General features: G+C 43.8%; 1 protein-coding gene across 1 annotated transcript in view; it reads left to right on the top strand.

Annotated features, from left to right (window-relative positions):
• Positions 1-15,994, top strand: part of GALNT10 (polypeptide N-acetylgalactosaminyltransferase 10) — an 82,462-nt gene that overhangs the window by 56,526 nt on the left and 9,942 nt on the right. The window contains exons 5-8 of the mRNA XM_051793467.1: positions 3,920-4,105; positions 5,657-5,840; positions 6,733-6,850; positions 15,021-15,128. Coding sequence (XP_051649427.1) covers positions 3,920-4,105; positions 5,657-5,840; positions 6,733-6,850; positions 15,021-15,128 — 596 coding nt within the window. The remainder of the gene's footprint in view (positions 1-3,919; positions 4,106-5,656; positions 5,841-6,732; positions 6,851-15,020; positions 15,129-15,994) is intronic.

The following is a 15,994-nucleotide window of genomic DNA, read 5'->3' as shown; positions in this document are numbered from 1 at the left end:
CTGTCCTCCTCCAGCTTCTGCATATGTTTGGTTTTGAATGTCTCAGGTGCCTGTTCAGGTGGTGGGCGTGCAGTGGGTGGAATGAAAAGTCAACTGGACATGAGAAATTCCCATCTTGGAAAACCCTTGCCATGCTACAAATGGTCACCAGGCTAGTGGCATCTGAGGGCAGCTTTGCTTGGATGAGGCCAGTAGGAAGAAGTACAGTAAGACCACCATGGAAATTTGACCTGGGGGGGGAAAAATGTGTTGTTCTGGAAAGCATTAGGGCTGCTTCTGTAAAGCAGGCTGGCTGTTGAAGCTTCTCTGCTCTCTTCACACAGTTTTATTTACAGCTCAAAGTAAAGAAAGCAGTAGTTCTTGACTGGTGCTGTTAATGTATACGCTGTATATCAAGTTTATTGCAAAGTCTGTTAGCAAGCTACCAGCCTGGTTTTTAATCTGCAGATAATCTTACTCTCATTTATATATTTGGGCTGTGTTACTGTGCCCAGCGTAGGCACAGCCATTGGAATCCATCCAGTTCACCTAACAACTTTCATTAAAGAAAATTGTCCTTGTAATAAGAATTACTCAGTGTGACAAGATTCCATAGCATATTTTTTTAAAGCCCCATAAAATTTTCTAGCAGTTAATGCCACTTGTTTGTTTTTTTGATATTTCCTTTTAAAAGCAAAAATTGGCTAAATTGTGCCAGTACTTGAAATAGAATGAAATAAGTATTTTCTATCTGGGCATATAGAAGCCTGGGTGGTAGGAATAGCCCAGGGATAAGGAAATAAGAAAACTCTGTCTTTGAAGAGTACATTTTATAGAATTTTGTACATTGGGAGGTTGCCTGGAAGTCTGTGACTGTTTAGTTAGGAAAGGCAAATTCAATAAACTCTGCCTACTTGCAGTTCATGATACAGAAGTCTTAACCTTATAAAATGCAGTGATCAAATGTGGATTGTTCTGCAGCAGTTGGGAACAGTTTATCTGAGCATCATCCCTACTGGCTGAAGGACAGCACTCAGTCCGTGTGTCCCCTGCAGAGCAGTGTGAATACGTGGGTGCTGATGGTGTTCCTGCAGCTTTTCCTTACTTTTCCCAGCCATCAGAGACATAATATTACTGATGTGAGACACTTCTCACCAGTGCAGTGTACAGCAGGCTACCCACTGCAAGTGTGAAATGCTTTGCTATTTTTTTACTATGGAAATGTAGTGAAGAAGTGCTAAAGAACCAACCCAGCATTTGGGAATGCAGTGGGAAGTCAGTGGATTAGACTCCCTGCTGTCTCTTTGCAGACTACTCACCTGAGAAAACTCAGGCTCCTGTGCCTTCTTTTCCCCTGTAACACAATAAAAATGGGGAATCTCTCAGTTTTTTGCTGCTTGTTCATTAATAGGTATAAAACAACCTGTCCTCAGTCAGTCTGGGGCAGAGCAGCTGTCATTGTCACGACAAATATGGCCAAGCCCAGTGACTCTTTATTCACCTTCTGGGGTGTGTGTGTTCATGTGTGGGACCAGATCCCCAAACACACTCGTGTTTGGTAGCAGGCTGAGCGTGCTCTGCTCCTACCCCTGGAGGAATTGGTTCAGCTGCCTTCAGGCATCAGCACAGATGAAACTGCACAACAAATCAGAACAGTTCAGAAAGATACATGATGCTGAAATGTAAAATGACCAGCACACAGATGGAAGACAAACCTCTGGGATCTTTCACGGTCTCGTTTTCTCATTTCAGTCAAAATAAACTGTTGCAGAAGTTCTCTATATATTTTACATTGTTTGAGAGCTTTGGATTTTTTAAGACTTTCCAGTGTTTCAGAGGTTTGGTTTGGGGTCTGATCTTCCAAGTGCTGCAGTATCTGTGCCTACTGTTGGGGAATCAGAGCAAGAGCTTGTGTGTGATGGTTCCCTCCTTTATTTTAATGAGCACCAGCAGCCACTCTCTTGTTTATCTGGTCTTGGGTACATTAACTAAGGTCTACCTCCTGTCTTGGGCTTAGCTGATTTATGCTTGAAGTGAGGATTGTTTGTTCTCTCTGATGAAACAGTCTATTGTGATAAACTAACAATGGCAAGGGATGTGCTCTGATGTTAAACAGTGGTGGTAGCTTTTTCATTTCTCGCTCTTTTTTTTTTTCCTCTTGTTTTAAGTCTACCCAGTGCCTCAGGAGGAAGGCAGCTGAGCTAATAATACGTCTGGTCTCTGTGGAGGGCCCTCATTTGAAAAATCTGTAATTGAGTGGACAAAATTTCTGGTTGCTTGAGAGGATCTATTCAGAAGAGATTTGAAAAGGATGAGGGAAAAGCACACTAGACAGCAAGAAGTCCTGAGGGCTCTATTGAGCAGGGAAACCTGTGTAGATATTGTGGGACAATTAGACCTGCCAGGCAAAACACTAAAATGGATTTGTGAAAAGAAAATCCTGGGGAATGAACAAAGCTTTGAACAGGGCAAAGAGCTTGCTAGGAATACCTCAAAGGCAAGGAAGTTGATTTGGGTGATCTTTGAAGGAAGGCGGGCGATGGCTGCTTCAAAGGGAAGGTGCAGAATGTGTGTTAGTCACAGGGATTCTGCCTCTTTCCACAGTTGCCAGGTCAGCACCAAGGGGGAGAGCTCAGAACTGGGTTAAGTTTATTTGCTCCTTTGCTCTTTCCAGAGAGCTGTTCCAATGCCCGGCCTCCCTGGTGCCCTGTTCAAGGGCACTTCATGCTGTTGGCCTTTCCAGCCCCTGCCTTTCATGCCTGCTTTGGAAGCTGAGGAGGACTGTGCTGTACAGAATGGAGTGGATGTGTTCCCTGCAGGCAAGACAAATAACCCTGCGAGGTTATTTGTGTTCCAGTGATTGCCTCTACTCAGGTTTTGTTGCGTGAGATTTTAAGATGTTTGCTTAGATTTAACAAGCTAAGTTTTGCCCAGCAAGGCTTCTTTCCTCCATGGGTTGCTGATGGCAGTGGGTGCTGTGGGGCATTAATGAACAGTCCCTGGCATGCTCTCAATGAGGTTTGCTGTCAAGTAAGTCAGAGCTTCAGATGCTGAAAGATCAACCCATTAGTGATGAGGCCAGGTCAGCTCAGCCTATTTTTAGGTTTTTCTTTGCTGCTGCACTCTTTGATATAAAGACAGCTGTGTGCCCCTTATTCTTTATGTAGACCAAGCTTCTTATCTCCACTTTGGAACAAGCTATCCATTGTTTTGATCACTCAGTGATCTTCCTCTGCAGCTTTTCTGTTTGAATTCTTGTTAATCATGGTGACTGCCAGTGTCTGTGCTAATTCAGATGTGGCTCCAGTCCATGTTCAGCAGCGTAAATATTTCCGTATTTAAATGCAAATATCTGCTCTGATAAGCACATAACAAAGCCACCCCCACACCCACTGTGGCTGTACCTGCCTTGTGGCTTGGAGGGGTGTCTGACTAGGCTTTTTGCTGGTTTTTATTTATGCATGAGTGGATGTTATGTTGTGTGTTTTGAAGAAACCAAACACAGCTTAAACGCACTGATGCACTGAGTGCAGTTTACTTCTGAAAGTAAATTGCCCTGTGTCTCTTCTGGTTTTCCACACGTGTCCAAGAATCCCAGCTGAGGTCTGCCATCTGTTTTTTTTTTATTCCTTTTCCTCTTCCTCTGCTGCTTTCTTTCTCATCCAGCACTCCTTCGTCTTCTCCTAGTGCCTTTTTTTTTTTCTTTTTTTCTTTTCTGTTTAATTGCTTCTAAGATTTTGGAACATCTTCAAAAGTCTCGCTTAAGCAGTTATTTTTAAACCTGGAATTTAAAAGCAATTATTCTTACTTCCTTTTTCCTGTTACTGCATTTGTTAACTGTTCAGGTCGTACTTCCAAAGTCATCCCCTTCTGGTAGAGACGGAGCCGCATTTTTAAGGAATTAGTTGTTACAGTGTTCAAATTTCTCCTTTTCGTGCAGAACACCTGAAGAAACGCCTGGAGGATTATATGGCCCAGTTCCCAAATGTACGAATCCTCCGAACCAAAAAGAGGGAAGGGCTGATCAGGACTCGCATGCTGGGGGCCTCTGTGGCCATAGGGGACGTCATCACCTTCCTGGATTCCCACTGCGAGGCCAACGTGAACTGGCTGCCACCCCTGTTAGGTGAGTGGGGGGGGGTTAAATTTGGGTTATTTCCACCCACTGCTTTCCTCTCATACTGTAAATGGACAAAAGGAACATGAAACATCATAAAAGGGAGAACAAACCAACCAAAAGACTCAAGCGAATTGTTGGCGACTTGTAGCCTTTAATACAAGAATTTTTCTGTTCTGCAGTCCTACACTGTGCAATAACCCTGTCATATGCTTTGGTTAATTAAAGAGCAGAGATCATATTCTTCTCATGCCTCACTAAATGAAATCTTAAATAATTTACAACTTGTTAGAAAAGTAAACTATCACATGGTCATTCACCAGCTTGCAGAGAGGAATGGCTTTCTCATACAGAAAAGATCTGTACATACAGGTTTTAAGTAGCTTTTAGGGGTTTTGTCTCCTATATAGCTATATTTAACTAATACTTGCGAGCCTGTGGAAAATACTTCTTGTGAATGAGAGCTGCTGGTATGTATTTGTAGAACATGGGCACTCTTTTCCAAGGCAGTGCTTCATCTTTAAGGAGTCATCAGTTTGACAATGTCAGCTCTTTTCAGAGATGATTAATTGAAGGGACAGTGTCATCTGTTTCTGGTACCTGTCTGCCTCTGGCCAGTACCAAACTCCTTTACAAGCCCATGGCAAGTGACCTGCTAAAGCTCTCTCTGAGGTGTGACTTTGTCACATAGACTTTGGCAACAATAGTCAGGTGGAGGTTTAAGAAACACAAGTCAGATTTGTCCACAGGATTGTTGGATGGTTATCCCCTTGCTTTCACTACAGCTTGTATCTGGCAATAGTGTAAAACATTTGCAGCTTTATGAGCCCCTGGGAGGGAGGACAGAATTAGCTCAAATGTCATTTAAATGAGAAGACGTAGAGTATGCTCTGATTTTAAAGCACAGAAAGGATTTGTGTTAGACGTGTTTTGGAAGCTGAGACATCATTTGTCGCCTCTGCTCTGAAAGTTAACTTCCAACAAGAGACTGTCTCACTAATAAAGTATTTAAGAAATTCCAGATGCTTATGCAGGAATTAATCCTGTGTTGTTGTATTTGGTTGGAAGAAAAGGTGGAGGGGAGGAGGTAACACTTGCCTTTCTTGGGCTTGCTGAGAGTAGTTATGCCATTAGTCTGAAACGCCTTCTGCCAGATCCTGGTGTAGCAATTAGAGCTGGGTGGTGCAGTGAGTTGTTTCCCTGGATTTGGATCCATGCAGAAAGGGTCACACCCCAGTTGCTTGTGAAAATGAGGACTGCTCAGTGAGCACAAGAGGGTCTGGTTTTAGCTTGGCAGTGCAGATATCTGTTGTAGTGTGCCTGTGTCTTCCTATTCTGTTTCTGGGAGATGATTGCCTGGTGTTTTTATCTCAATTATTAATTATTGCAGAAGTAGCAGACAAATTGATATAAATTGGAGCATCTGCCCAAAAGAGAAGGAATGGGAAGAAAACTGTGTCGTTCCTGGACAACTTCATATTTTGACGCTCTTTTTTTGTAATTTCGTGGTCAAAGGAGCCAGCTGGTGCGGGTTTTCTAACGTGTTTCTCCAATCTTCAGATCGCATTGCCCGAAACCGCAAGACTATCGTTTGCCCTATGATTGATGTTATTGATCATGACCACTTTGGATACGAGACTCAGGCTGGAGATGCAATGCGAGGGGCATTTGACTGGGAGATGTACTACAAGAGGATCCCTATTCCTCCTGAGTTACAGAAACCTGATCCCAGTGATCCCTTTGAGTAAGTTACTGAAACACAGCAGGCTAAGAGCCAGCTAATGAAATAACACCCTGTTACAGGGTTGGTTTACATCTCAGCATAGTAAAAGTCAGAAACTGGTGCTAAGCTACTTGCTTTTTGGCAGCTGTTTGCTTTGTTGGTTTAAAAGAAATGCATTGTATAGTAGCTGTGAACACTCTGCTTTTCATTGCTGGTTTTTTTGCCACCTTAATTCCCACAGAAGTTAACATTTCATTGAAAACTGTAATGTGTAACATCTAACGTGGTAATTTATTACTGAGATCTTCCAAACATAACTTAGTATCCTTAATGCTCTGCCAAAAACAACAAACCAATGGTGGCTTATATGTCATTCTCAGGTGTGGGAAGAAGAAAACCTAGCAGAATAATTACAGCGATTTTGATGGTTGCAGTGCATTGCAGACATAAATCTGTGATGAAGTTGTGTTCTGCTGTTGCTGTACTTGCCACCACTAAGACAGTTCTGCTGTCCCTTATACAGTGTTAAAAGAAAAAGTCAACAAAACTCTTTTTGAGGTTAAACTCGATGACTTGATCATACGACTGAGGCAGAGCACCACGTGTGCAGCACACAGGTCCCTCTGGGAGAGGTTGTGTCCTGTCACTTAATGGTGAACTCCTACCTGTTTGGAGGAGAGGCACTGGCTGGTTCTGAAGGGACCCTAATCTGGTCCTCCTCCTCCTTTGCAAGTGGGAAATCAGTAGATAATGCCAAAACAACTGTTTGTTGCTCTGACAGGGCTGTAAAGGCACCGGGAACACCGGGTGGTGAAAAGAATATTTGTCAAATCTTGCTTTGTTTTTTAAATGTTTAGTTAGAGATCTGTATCTTTAAATGTGTTTGTAATATGGAGTCTGGTTTTTCCTTAAGGTCTCCTGTAATGGCTGGAGGACTGTTTGCAGTCGATAGAAAGTGGTTCTGGGAGCTGGGAGGGTATGATGCAGGTCTGGAGATATGGGGAGGAGAGCAGTATGAAATATCCTTTAAGGTGAGCCATGTTCTCTGGAAATTACTTTTGTTTTGAAAAGTAAGAATTGTTCTGAGGCGCAGAATGTGAATGATCTGTCTTGTCCTTGCTTTTGCGTGTGACTAAAGGTGAAAGAGCTGGGAGTAGTAAGATAGTGCACAGAAGAAACAGCGGTGGTGTGACCAGTCACTTGTGAGGGTCAGTTTTGGAGCATGATTAGCTGGGGTGGCCCCACTCTGTGGTCACAGATTCCGATGCATGCACTCCTCCCAGCAAGGGTAAGTCAGCTTGTGTGGAGCTCTCTGACTCTTGGGCTGCTTAGTGCTCACCCTGGCAAGATGACGACACACTCCTCTCCTTGAGGGAAGAACGATTCCAGCAGCTCAGTGTTTGCCCATTTGAGTACCTCAGCCCTCAGCTTGAGTTCCCAGAGCTGAGAGCAACTTTGTGTCTGTAGTCAATCCATCTGACTCCTGGCTGCGAGGAACTGGGTCTGTTAATTACCCAGGAAGAAATCCCCAACAACTGGAGTAATAGCACTGTTGCTGGCAGTGACTTTGGATCATTATCTGCCTGGCTTGGGGACAGTTCTGTTACTCACTGACTGACTGAGCTGCTCAGTTGAGGGCTTTAAAATTAAGAGTTAGCCAGCTGACTAAAAATGCTTACTAGTAGTAACATGTCACTGTAACCCACCAACGCTGTGTTATCTTGCAATATGGCACTCTGAAATCCAATCTAGGAAACCCACTGGAATGTCCCAGACCCTTGAAGGCAGGTGACTAGTGTGGAATCCTTTCCATAGCCTGGAGTAAAGATTTCTATGTTAAACTCTGGGGTTTCTGTTTCAGAAGTTGAATATATAGTTTTATAGGTGTCTGGATGCCACTGATCTAAGCTAGTTGGCCTCAGCACAGGGCTAGAAGATGGCAGCACTGCTACTATAGTGCAGTTTAGCTTCAGCAGCTAAAATTCTGCAAGTCTCCCCTTAAAAGTCATGGCTGGTCTCTTCTAAGACAGATTCCTAAATCTCAATGCCCCTGTGCATTTCAGAGGATATCAAACCACAGCAACCCATATTGCCATACATACACCCCGTGAGCTACTGGGCAGCAAACAGTGGGAGAAAAGACGTTCTTGAGACAGTCTTTTCTTCCATCATTTGCTTACAAAAAAACATAAGTAATAAAGTCACCTTGGAGGTCTCATGTCCTCTGTAATGGTGGCAGAGATTAGAGCCATTTGCTCTTTGGGTTGCATGTACTGAAATTGTGTAACACACTCATTCTCTGCGGGGGGGGCAGTGTCAGTATTCAGCCTTTCTTCCTTTCTGAAAATGCTGGTTTCCAAGAGTGATGACAGTAGCTGGGTAAGCCCTTTGTCTCCAGTGCCACAGCAGACAGTCACTCTGCTTGATCTGCAGGAAATAAGACTACTTCATTCATCTGTTTGCTTATCCCCTCTGAAACACACTGTGGTTTATTTCAGTCCAGAGATGGTAATTTATGGAGGGATAAATTTGCTTTAATTAATCTCTGCAAAGACCCCCCCTTTTTCTTTCATTGTGCAACAGAAAAATGAAGTTTTCACTGAAAGAGGCTCAGTGTATTTTCAGAAATTAAGATAAATTGATACATTCATCTGTGGCTGATAGATTTAATAATTCTGCTGGAATTGCAAGAATAGAAGGTTTGTTCATAGAATTTATGAAGCTATGACATTTCCTGGCGAGCTTAGAGCTATGATTTTACCTTTAGAAGCAGACTGAGATTTTTGTAGTTAAAGGTGCACTGTCAAATAATTTAAAGCTCTGGCTTTAGGCTTGGGGTACCTGCTTTCACATTATTTATTATCACATGGGATTTCAGATTCTGAGCGTGCCAGATTTACAGCCCAGCTTTAACAAAGAATCCATCCCTGTGTCTGGGCGTTGTGGGTGCAGGTCCTCTTTTGTACTGCTGGTCTTTAATCCATTGCATAGGATCTGACCTTCTCAAGCCTCACCAGGAATAGAGGGCTTTTGGGGGTTTGTTTCGTGACTTTTTTTTTCTTAAGCATATTCCTTTTTTGGCCATGCATGGACTGTTCTTTACTGGATTTTGCCTTTATTTTAAAATCCAGGGCTCTGTTGCTGAGAGACTGGGAATAAACAAGTTTATTTAGGAGCCTCTTGCCTCTCTGTTTGGGGATCGTGTATATTTCTGTCATCAGCTGGCTCTGCTTCCTCCTGAGCAGAAATTTTCAGGCAAGCCAAGAGAGAAATCATCAGTGTTTAGCACCTCAGAAAACATTTAGCTGGAGGGTGGATCAAACTCTAGAAGCCTTGCTCCTTGTATGAAATGCGTACACCAAACATCACTAGAAAACACTGCATGTAGGAGGGACAAAAAAAATTAGGTGAACTTCATATTAGAAACAAACTTTCTACCCCTAACTGCTGGTTTGTAGTTTTGTGGGTTTTACCAGTCCCTTAAAACAAATTTCTAGATTGGAATTGGAAGAGTCATCTATCCTTTCCATATTCAAGCAGAAAACAGGCATTTCTTCCTCCTCTTGCCCTGTGTATATCCAGAGCAGCTCAGTGCCTCTAACCCAGCACCTCTGCAGGTTAAGGTCTTCCTGTGTCAGGTCATCCCCAGACACAGCAGGCAGGTCCCAGGCTCCAGTGGTCCTTGCAGGTGTTGCCTGTGTTCAGATGAGCCTCCTTTGTTCCATGAGCTCTGCTTGCTCCGGGCAAACTGCTCTGCAGATCCATGTTCTGAGAGAACCATTCTCCTCCTCCTCCTCCTCCTCCATCTCCTCCATCCCAGCTGCTGACCTCGGAGTATGTTCTTGTATTTTAGAGAAGGGGTAACAGGCATTCACAGCTGTCTCTGTGGGGCACTTGTCACCTTTCCTTTCTGTTCCCCCTAACTACAGCCGTGGTTCCTCTGTTCAGTGGACTTCATCGAGGTGGATTTTCTTGCTTTTTTTGGAGTCACTTCTATACTTCTTTTCTCTTACAGCTTTTCCTGGTCTTTTTTATCTTCCTGAAATTATGTGAGCAAAATTGAATGCTTTACCCAAAGTTACAATGGGCCTTTCCTCTTCTAAACACAACTTAATAGCTGCCTACGTAACCACTTCATTTTTTTTTTTTACATAAATGCATTTAATTTGGAGCAGTATATATGGAGCATTTAAACTGTTCCCTCCTGCAAATGCTACTTTTTACAGCACTTATCTACGCTCAGTTTCATTTGAGATCATGTTGCCTCTTTTCCAGTATTTTTTTGGCTTCTCTTCGGTTTGGCTTACATAATCTTCAGTAAACTGCTTCACGCCTCTCTTCCATAAATATATAGTCTCTGATTTTTTGGGGTATGGGGAAACAGAAGAGTAAAAAGGGATGTCTCTGGCTCATATAGGCATAAATATAGCTGTACTTTGTACTTCAGATCTTGAGTGGTGTGGTTCTCTATCCCTTAATTGCACATTGTACTTCAAGAGCAATAAGAGATTGTAAAGCCTTAATAAAATTCACTAGGCAGTACTTGTGGTCTTCACTCTGTGCTTCATCAATAGGAAACAGCCACTGCATTTATTCTGGTGATGGTAGATCATTGCATTTTTTCCAAATCCTTTTCCCAAAGCATCAACACGGATTGCTTCTGATTTCCAACAAATCCAAGTGCTCCATAACTTCTGTCCACAAGTCTAATGCCTGCATCTCCTGTGCCCCATATCAGCAGCACATTTCTTATTCCCATGTTGCCACTGGCAGGCGTGTAGTTCGGGTACAGCTGCCCAGGGATCCCTTCTGAACATTTCCAGTTGTGTTGCTGAAGTTAGTGCTGATTGTGAGCCTCCACTGCTTATTCCAGGCACATCCTCGCACCACTTTCCAGCAGCTCACGTTTGCCCACACTGAAACAGGCCGGGCATTCTGCTGCTTTTTTTTGTGGGGGTTCTTTTTAGCCAGCACATGCTGCTTAATTCTAAGGCTCTCGGCTGCAGTACAGGGTGGCTTCTTTCTCCTCCCTATGTGCTGATGCACAGAGCAGTTTCAGATCAATGGCTTGAATTTTTTGCCTCTGTCCACCCTGTGTGCTGTTTGGGTTCCAGAGCAGCCTCCCACCAAGCAGCAGCAGGGAAGGGCTCCCCTCCACTCTCTGATTATTGGAAAGTGCTGTCATTACTCTTGAATGCTCCAGACGGTGAGGAGGGGCTGTGCTGGTGTGTGATGTGAGAGAAGGTGCTGTGCAAACATGCAGATCCCAGTGCCCCATGAGCTACCTTAATCTCCTATAGAGCACTATGTCCCAGCTGCAGGAGCAGCTGATGCTTCTAATACAAAGGATTACAATTTTCCTGAATTATTGGTCTCCCTTGCTTTCATCCTCTCACCTTCCTTGTTATGCAGAGAACCCCCCTGATTCTCTATGTCTTTTTCTTCCCACCTTTCAGTGTGTGCTCAGACAACCAGCCAGCTTCTCTCCGTTGGTCCATCCCATGGTCTTCATTTCTGTTGTGCCTTGCAGGAGCAAGCTTTGTTTTCAAGGCTTAACTCTCTCTTTTGTGTTTTTTCCCTCTCTTGGGAAGCATTGGCTCATCATGGTGCAGTCTTTGGAAACCATAAACCTTGTATTCCCAGATAATGTGTGTTCACACACCAACTGCAGCATTGTATTGTGTGTTTGAGAGGAGAGGTTCAGCTGTCTTACCTGACATTGTTTTCTGAAATTGCAGAAAGGGAATTGGATCAGCATAACATTCCCATGTAGAGAATAGGTGGCATATTATCTGGTGCTTTCATAGCATACTGACTGAGTCAAAGGCTCAGGCGTTGCTTTATGAATATGGAGTTACAGCTCTCCAGGCCACTGGGAAGATGGAAGTAATATCACTGGTGCTGTTATTTTATTTCCCTTGTGTACATTTTTATTATTAGGGCGAGATTGTGGCCCTAGCTAAATCTGTTGCAGTAGGCCCGTTGACCTCAGTGTAGCCAGGTTTTCCCTTAATTCCAGCAGATCTGTCAGCTGCTGGATTCCAAGCCCAAAATGGAGATTGGCAAAATAGTGCCTGAGGAGGAAGAGAAATTTCCTGTTCTCTCCTGATGAGATCTGATTAGATTACTGTGTAAAGCACTGTCTGCCTGTCCAGCTTTAATTCTTGTTCTTACGGTGTTCTAGTAAATGGCTGATTGAAATCAGGTGTGTCAAGTTCAGGCTGTGATGTTTTACTGTCATGTCAGCCAAGGAGTGAGGCACCATCTCACCCTCTGTAAAACAGCAACAAGAAGAAGCTGGCTCCCCTGGACCCTTCTAAGGAGAAGGCAGTCAGTGACAGTCAGTGTTGTGGGGAAGGCATGAGGTGCTGCCCCACAGATCAGCACCGTTCCAGCTGTCTGACAGCATGGTATTTTTAGCAGTGTAAATTTTGGTGTGTCATGCCTGGGAACTGTACTCTTGTTTAAAGACAACCAAATCTCACTGACTGGAAGCATTCCCTTAGTGAGCACACAGCTATTTTGGGTTTTCTACCCTTGCAGTTATTCCTTGACAGACCCTTGGATGCGATTTCCTGACCTTTAACTCTGGCTTTCTTAGGCTTTTGTTAGCTGTGTTTTACCAATGCACGTCACGCTCTTTCCCTCTCCCCCTTCTTCCAGTTGTATAGATAAGGACTGGTAATTGTCTTTATGGAGGTTGTAATGAGTTCTGTCACCACACAAAGCAGCTCACTAATAAAATAAATCAAAGCAGCAACGAATGAATGGAAAGCATGCTTTTAAAATTAGATTTGTACTGCGGGTGCCACACTGTCACTTGCAGCGTGACACACCGTTAAAGAGGCACAAAGTTGGTGAAGTACCTTGAAAGGGTCACTGAGCTCTGCTAGAAGGAATTAGGAAGCCTTCCATTGCCTCCATTGCAGCATCATTTGGAAGGAAATATTTTAAAGCATGATCAGGAAAAGAGTATGTAAAACTGATGTTAGATTTTACTTGTTCAGTAACTCAGTTAAGCAGCTTTTCTGATCATATAGTTACATGTGTTCATGTAATGTCATCTTCTATGCCTGGAGTCTTGTAGCAGTTTGGAGCTCCTGGTCCAGCATACCATCAGTTCTGTCCAGCTCCTCACACCCTCTGCCTCTCTCCAGCAAAGGGCTCTGTGAATCAGTGCTGTCTGTTTTCACAAGATCTGCAGTGCAAGGACAGTGCTCTCCTCTCCAGCTGTACTGACTGCAGGGCTCTGCTGCTCACCTTACGGGTAGGGACATCGTGTTTCAGAGGAGAGGTGTATTCACAGTGGCCTGACTCGGAGGTGGAGCAGGTGAGGCATCCTCTGGGCAAGCAGCAAGGATAACAGGCTGGTGTTTGCACTCAGGCTTGTCTTACACTAAAATGCAGCTGCTGGGAACCTTGTCAGGCTTGCTTGATGCAGAGTACAGGGAAGGGTAATACAGGTTGTCAAGGATTGTGTGTGTGTCTATGCAACTGAGCTCTGGGCTTCTGCTGCTGCTCCTGCAGCTCTTCATAGTTCCCAGATCTGTTGCAGCTCTTACAGCCTTACACAAACCATTTCTGTCATAGAAACGCAAAACATGTCCAAATTCCTGTTTCTCAGCCTATCTGTTCATGTCCCAGCAGCGAAATCGCGCTGTGGCCCTCTGCAGCCAAAAGCACGGCAGCTGCAGAATAAGAAGGATTTCTAATTCCATGAGAAACTTCACAGAAGCTGAGTGCTAGTTTCTTTTTTCATCTCTTCCATACCAGCCTCTCAAGACACAGCAGGGACAAAAGGAATGAAATCCTGTAGCAGGAGTGTTTGTCAACTTTCTTCTTGTCTCTCTCGCCATAACGACATGTAATTAAATACCCTGAACTTTAGAAGTTGCCTGTGAAAAATATTCCTCTAACTGAGAGAAACCAACCTCCATTAAGTTATACACAGTCAGCAAATGACTGTAATTATTAGGGCCAGCAGACAGAGCTAAAACTCCAGAGGACTTCAGTGTCAGAGCTAATAATTATGCAGCAGCCTTGGCCAAATATTTCTCTTCTGAGCTAAGTATTTAATATTGTCGCTGTAGAATATTAATGGAATTGCCTGCAATGTGTGAAGCTGTTGACTAAGCTGGTTGTACAGTGAACTGCTGTGGCTCAAATTAGCCACAGTGAACAGGGGGATCAAGAGCACTGCAGCACCAGCCTAAACACTGCGGCCCTCGGGGCACTGCCATCGGATCTGGGGACAAACTGCAGGGCAAGGCAGTGCCGTGCTCCAGGAATTCAGAAAGTCATTTGTTTGGCATTCTGAAGGGTACTTTTTCTTTAAGTCTTTTTGTGAAGCATATGAATATGTTTCTTAAACCTAACGAAGGAGATTGGCTGGTTCAGGAAACATCTTTTGTCTCACTCGGACAAAATTTTTACATCTGTGCTATAAATAAGGAATAAAAGAATGTTGTTGCAGAGTGCTGGCACAGAGTCAAATCTTCCCAGATGGGGAAGGAAGCTTCTGGGCCTAATCTAGACATTAACCAAGCATCAAGGTAGTCATCTCCAACTACAGTGTGCTCTAGTGACTTCCTGAGGGCTTTTTTAAAGCTATTTATGTGTTACCAGGCAGAGATTTCCAGTTAATTGTAAGGCTGCAAAAGCAATGAGTGAATGTCAGCAATGAAACCATACGAGAGCAGTGATATAACCACGGGAAAAAGTAGCAGTTTCTTCTGATTTCTGGCACTTGAACAGGCTCATGAATTCCCTGGAGCCTTTTGCATAACACATGACCACCTGTACTACATAGATGGCCTCCCTTTTACAGCATCGTTACACAACCTACACCCAGGGTTTTTATGGCAGCCCAGTTTAACTGTTGTGGTTACTATGGCTGTAATAATGTATATCAGTTTAAAGCGAGGTGTGTGCTGTTCTCTGGGTGCTCGGATTTTTTTCCCCTGTTCTTTTCTGTGAAGAAGGCTTGATAGCACTTGTGCTAAATCAAGGCTTGCTGCATGGCTCTAAGCGGGTAGTTATAGGATTTGAGACTAAGGCAAGGAGGGGAGGGGATTTGGGAAGAGTGTACTTTAATGTAAAAATCTGGGTTAAGCTTTTTCAGTACTTGGAAGTCTTTTTTTTTTTTCTTTTTCAGTCTTCTCCATAAACCAAGATTGAATCTCTTTCTCTGCTGTTCCACAGGTATGGATGTGTGGAGGTCGCATGGAGGACATCCCTTGCTCTAGGGTTGGTCATATCTACAGGAAATATGTTCCATACAAGGTTCCCACAGGAGTTAGCCTGGCAAGAGTAAGTGGTAGTGGCATTCCCCACTACATGTGTCTGACTGCAACGTGACCATGCTGTTGTCTCCTCTGACCCCTCAATGGAGAGGCAAATATAGGCTTTGTGGTCTGTAAGTTGCACTTGTACAGTGCAAGTTGAGCAGTTTTGCAGTGGTGGACGTGTAGCACAAAGGGAAGAGAGCCTGGGGAGCTGCAAGATGTGTGCTGACAGCTGACAAAGGCTACTGCTAGGTGCTGGGAAGGGACTCTGTGATCAGGCACTGGCTATAAAAACAAGATATGGCTTTATTTGTATAATACTTCAGTCATTTTATAGCTGTGCTCTCCAAGAGCAGCAGGCTTCAGCGTGATGATTGCGTTTTGGTGATTGAAAGACCTCTCAACTTCAAGCATCACAGACCACTGAATGGGCAAGCTGTAATTTTCCACAATGGAATGTTCACTGCCATCTTATTTCTTAATCTAGTGTAGCCCAAATAGGAAAGAGCTTTTGCCTATCATGCACTGGGTTTCTCCAGTTAATTTTTAAATTGAGAAGGGACTACATTGCCCTCTGGTGGGAGAAAAAAATCATAGAAGCAGGAAGGCTACAAAACTAAAAACCACAAAAAGGTGCCCTGCTGTTCTGTAGTTTATGGCTTGCACAGTGTTAAAATGCTTCCCAGTTTAATAGCACGGCCCTGGTTATAGATTTGGATTTATTTCTCAGCCCAGCAATGACCTGTCAGAGCGATAGAGCGCTCTCCTGTCTGTGCCATCTCTTCAGGAAGGAACTGTATTTCTTTTGATTCAGTATTTGGCGCTCGTGAACTCCCACAGTGCTTGAAGGAGATGGCAGACAGGTGTAGCCAAGGCTGTTTCTTGGCATCT

This window comes from Manacus candei, unplaced genomic scaffold, assembly GCF_025592945.1.
Source record: "Manacus candei isolate 608988 ecotype Guabito, Panama unplaced genomic scaffold, ASM2559294v1 h1tg000037l, whole genome shotgun sequence".
NCBI classification, from domain to species: Eukaryota; Metazoa; Chordata; class Aves; order Passeriformes; family Pipridae; genus Manacus; species Manacus candei.
Note: the sequence above shows the minus strand (reverse complement) of the source record. Positions and strands in the feature narration are given on the sequence as shown.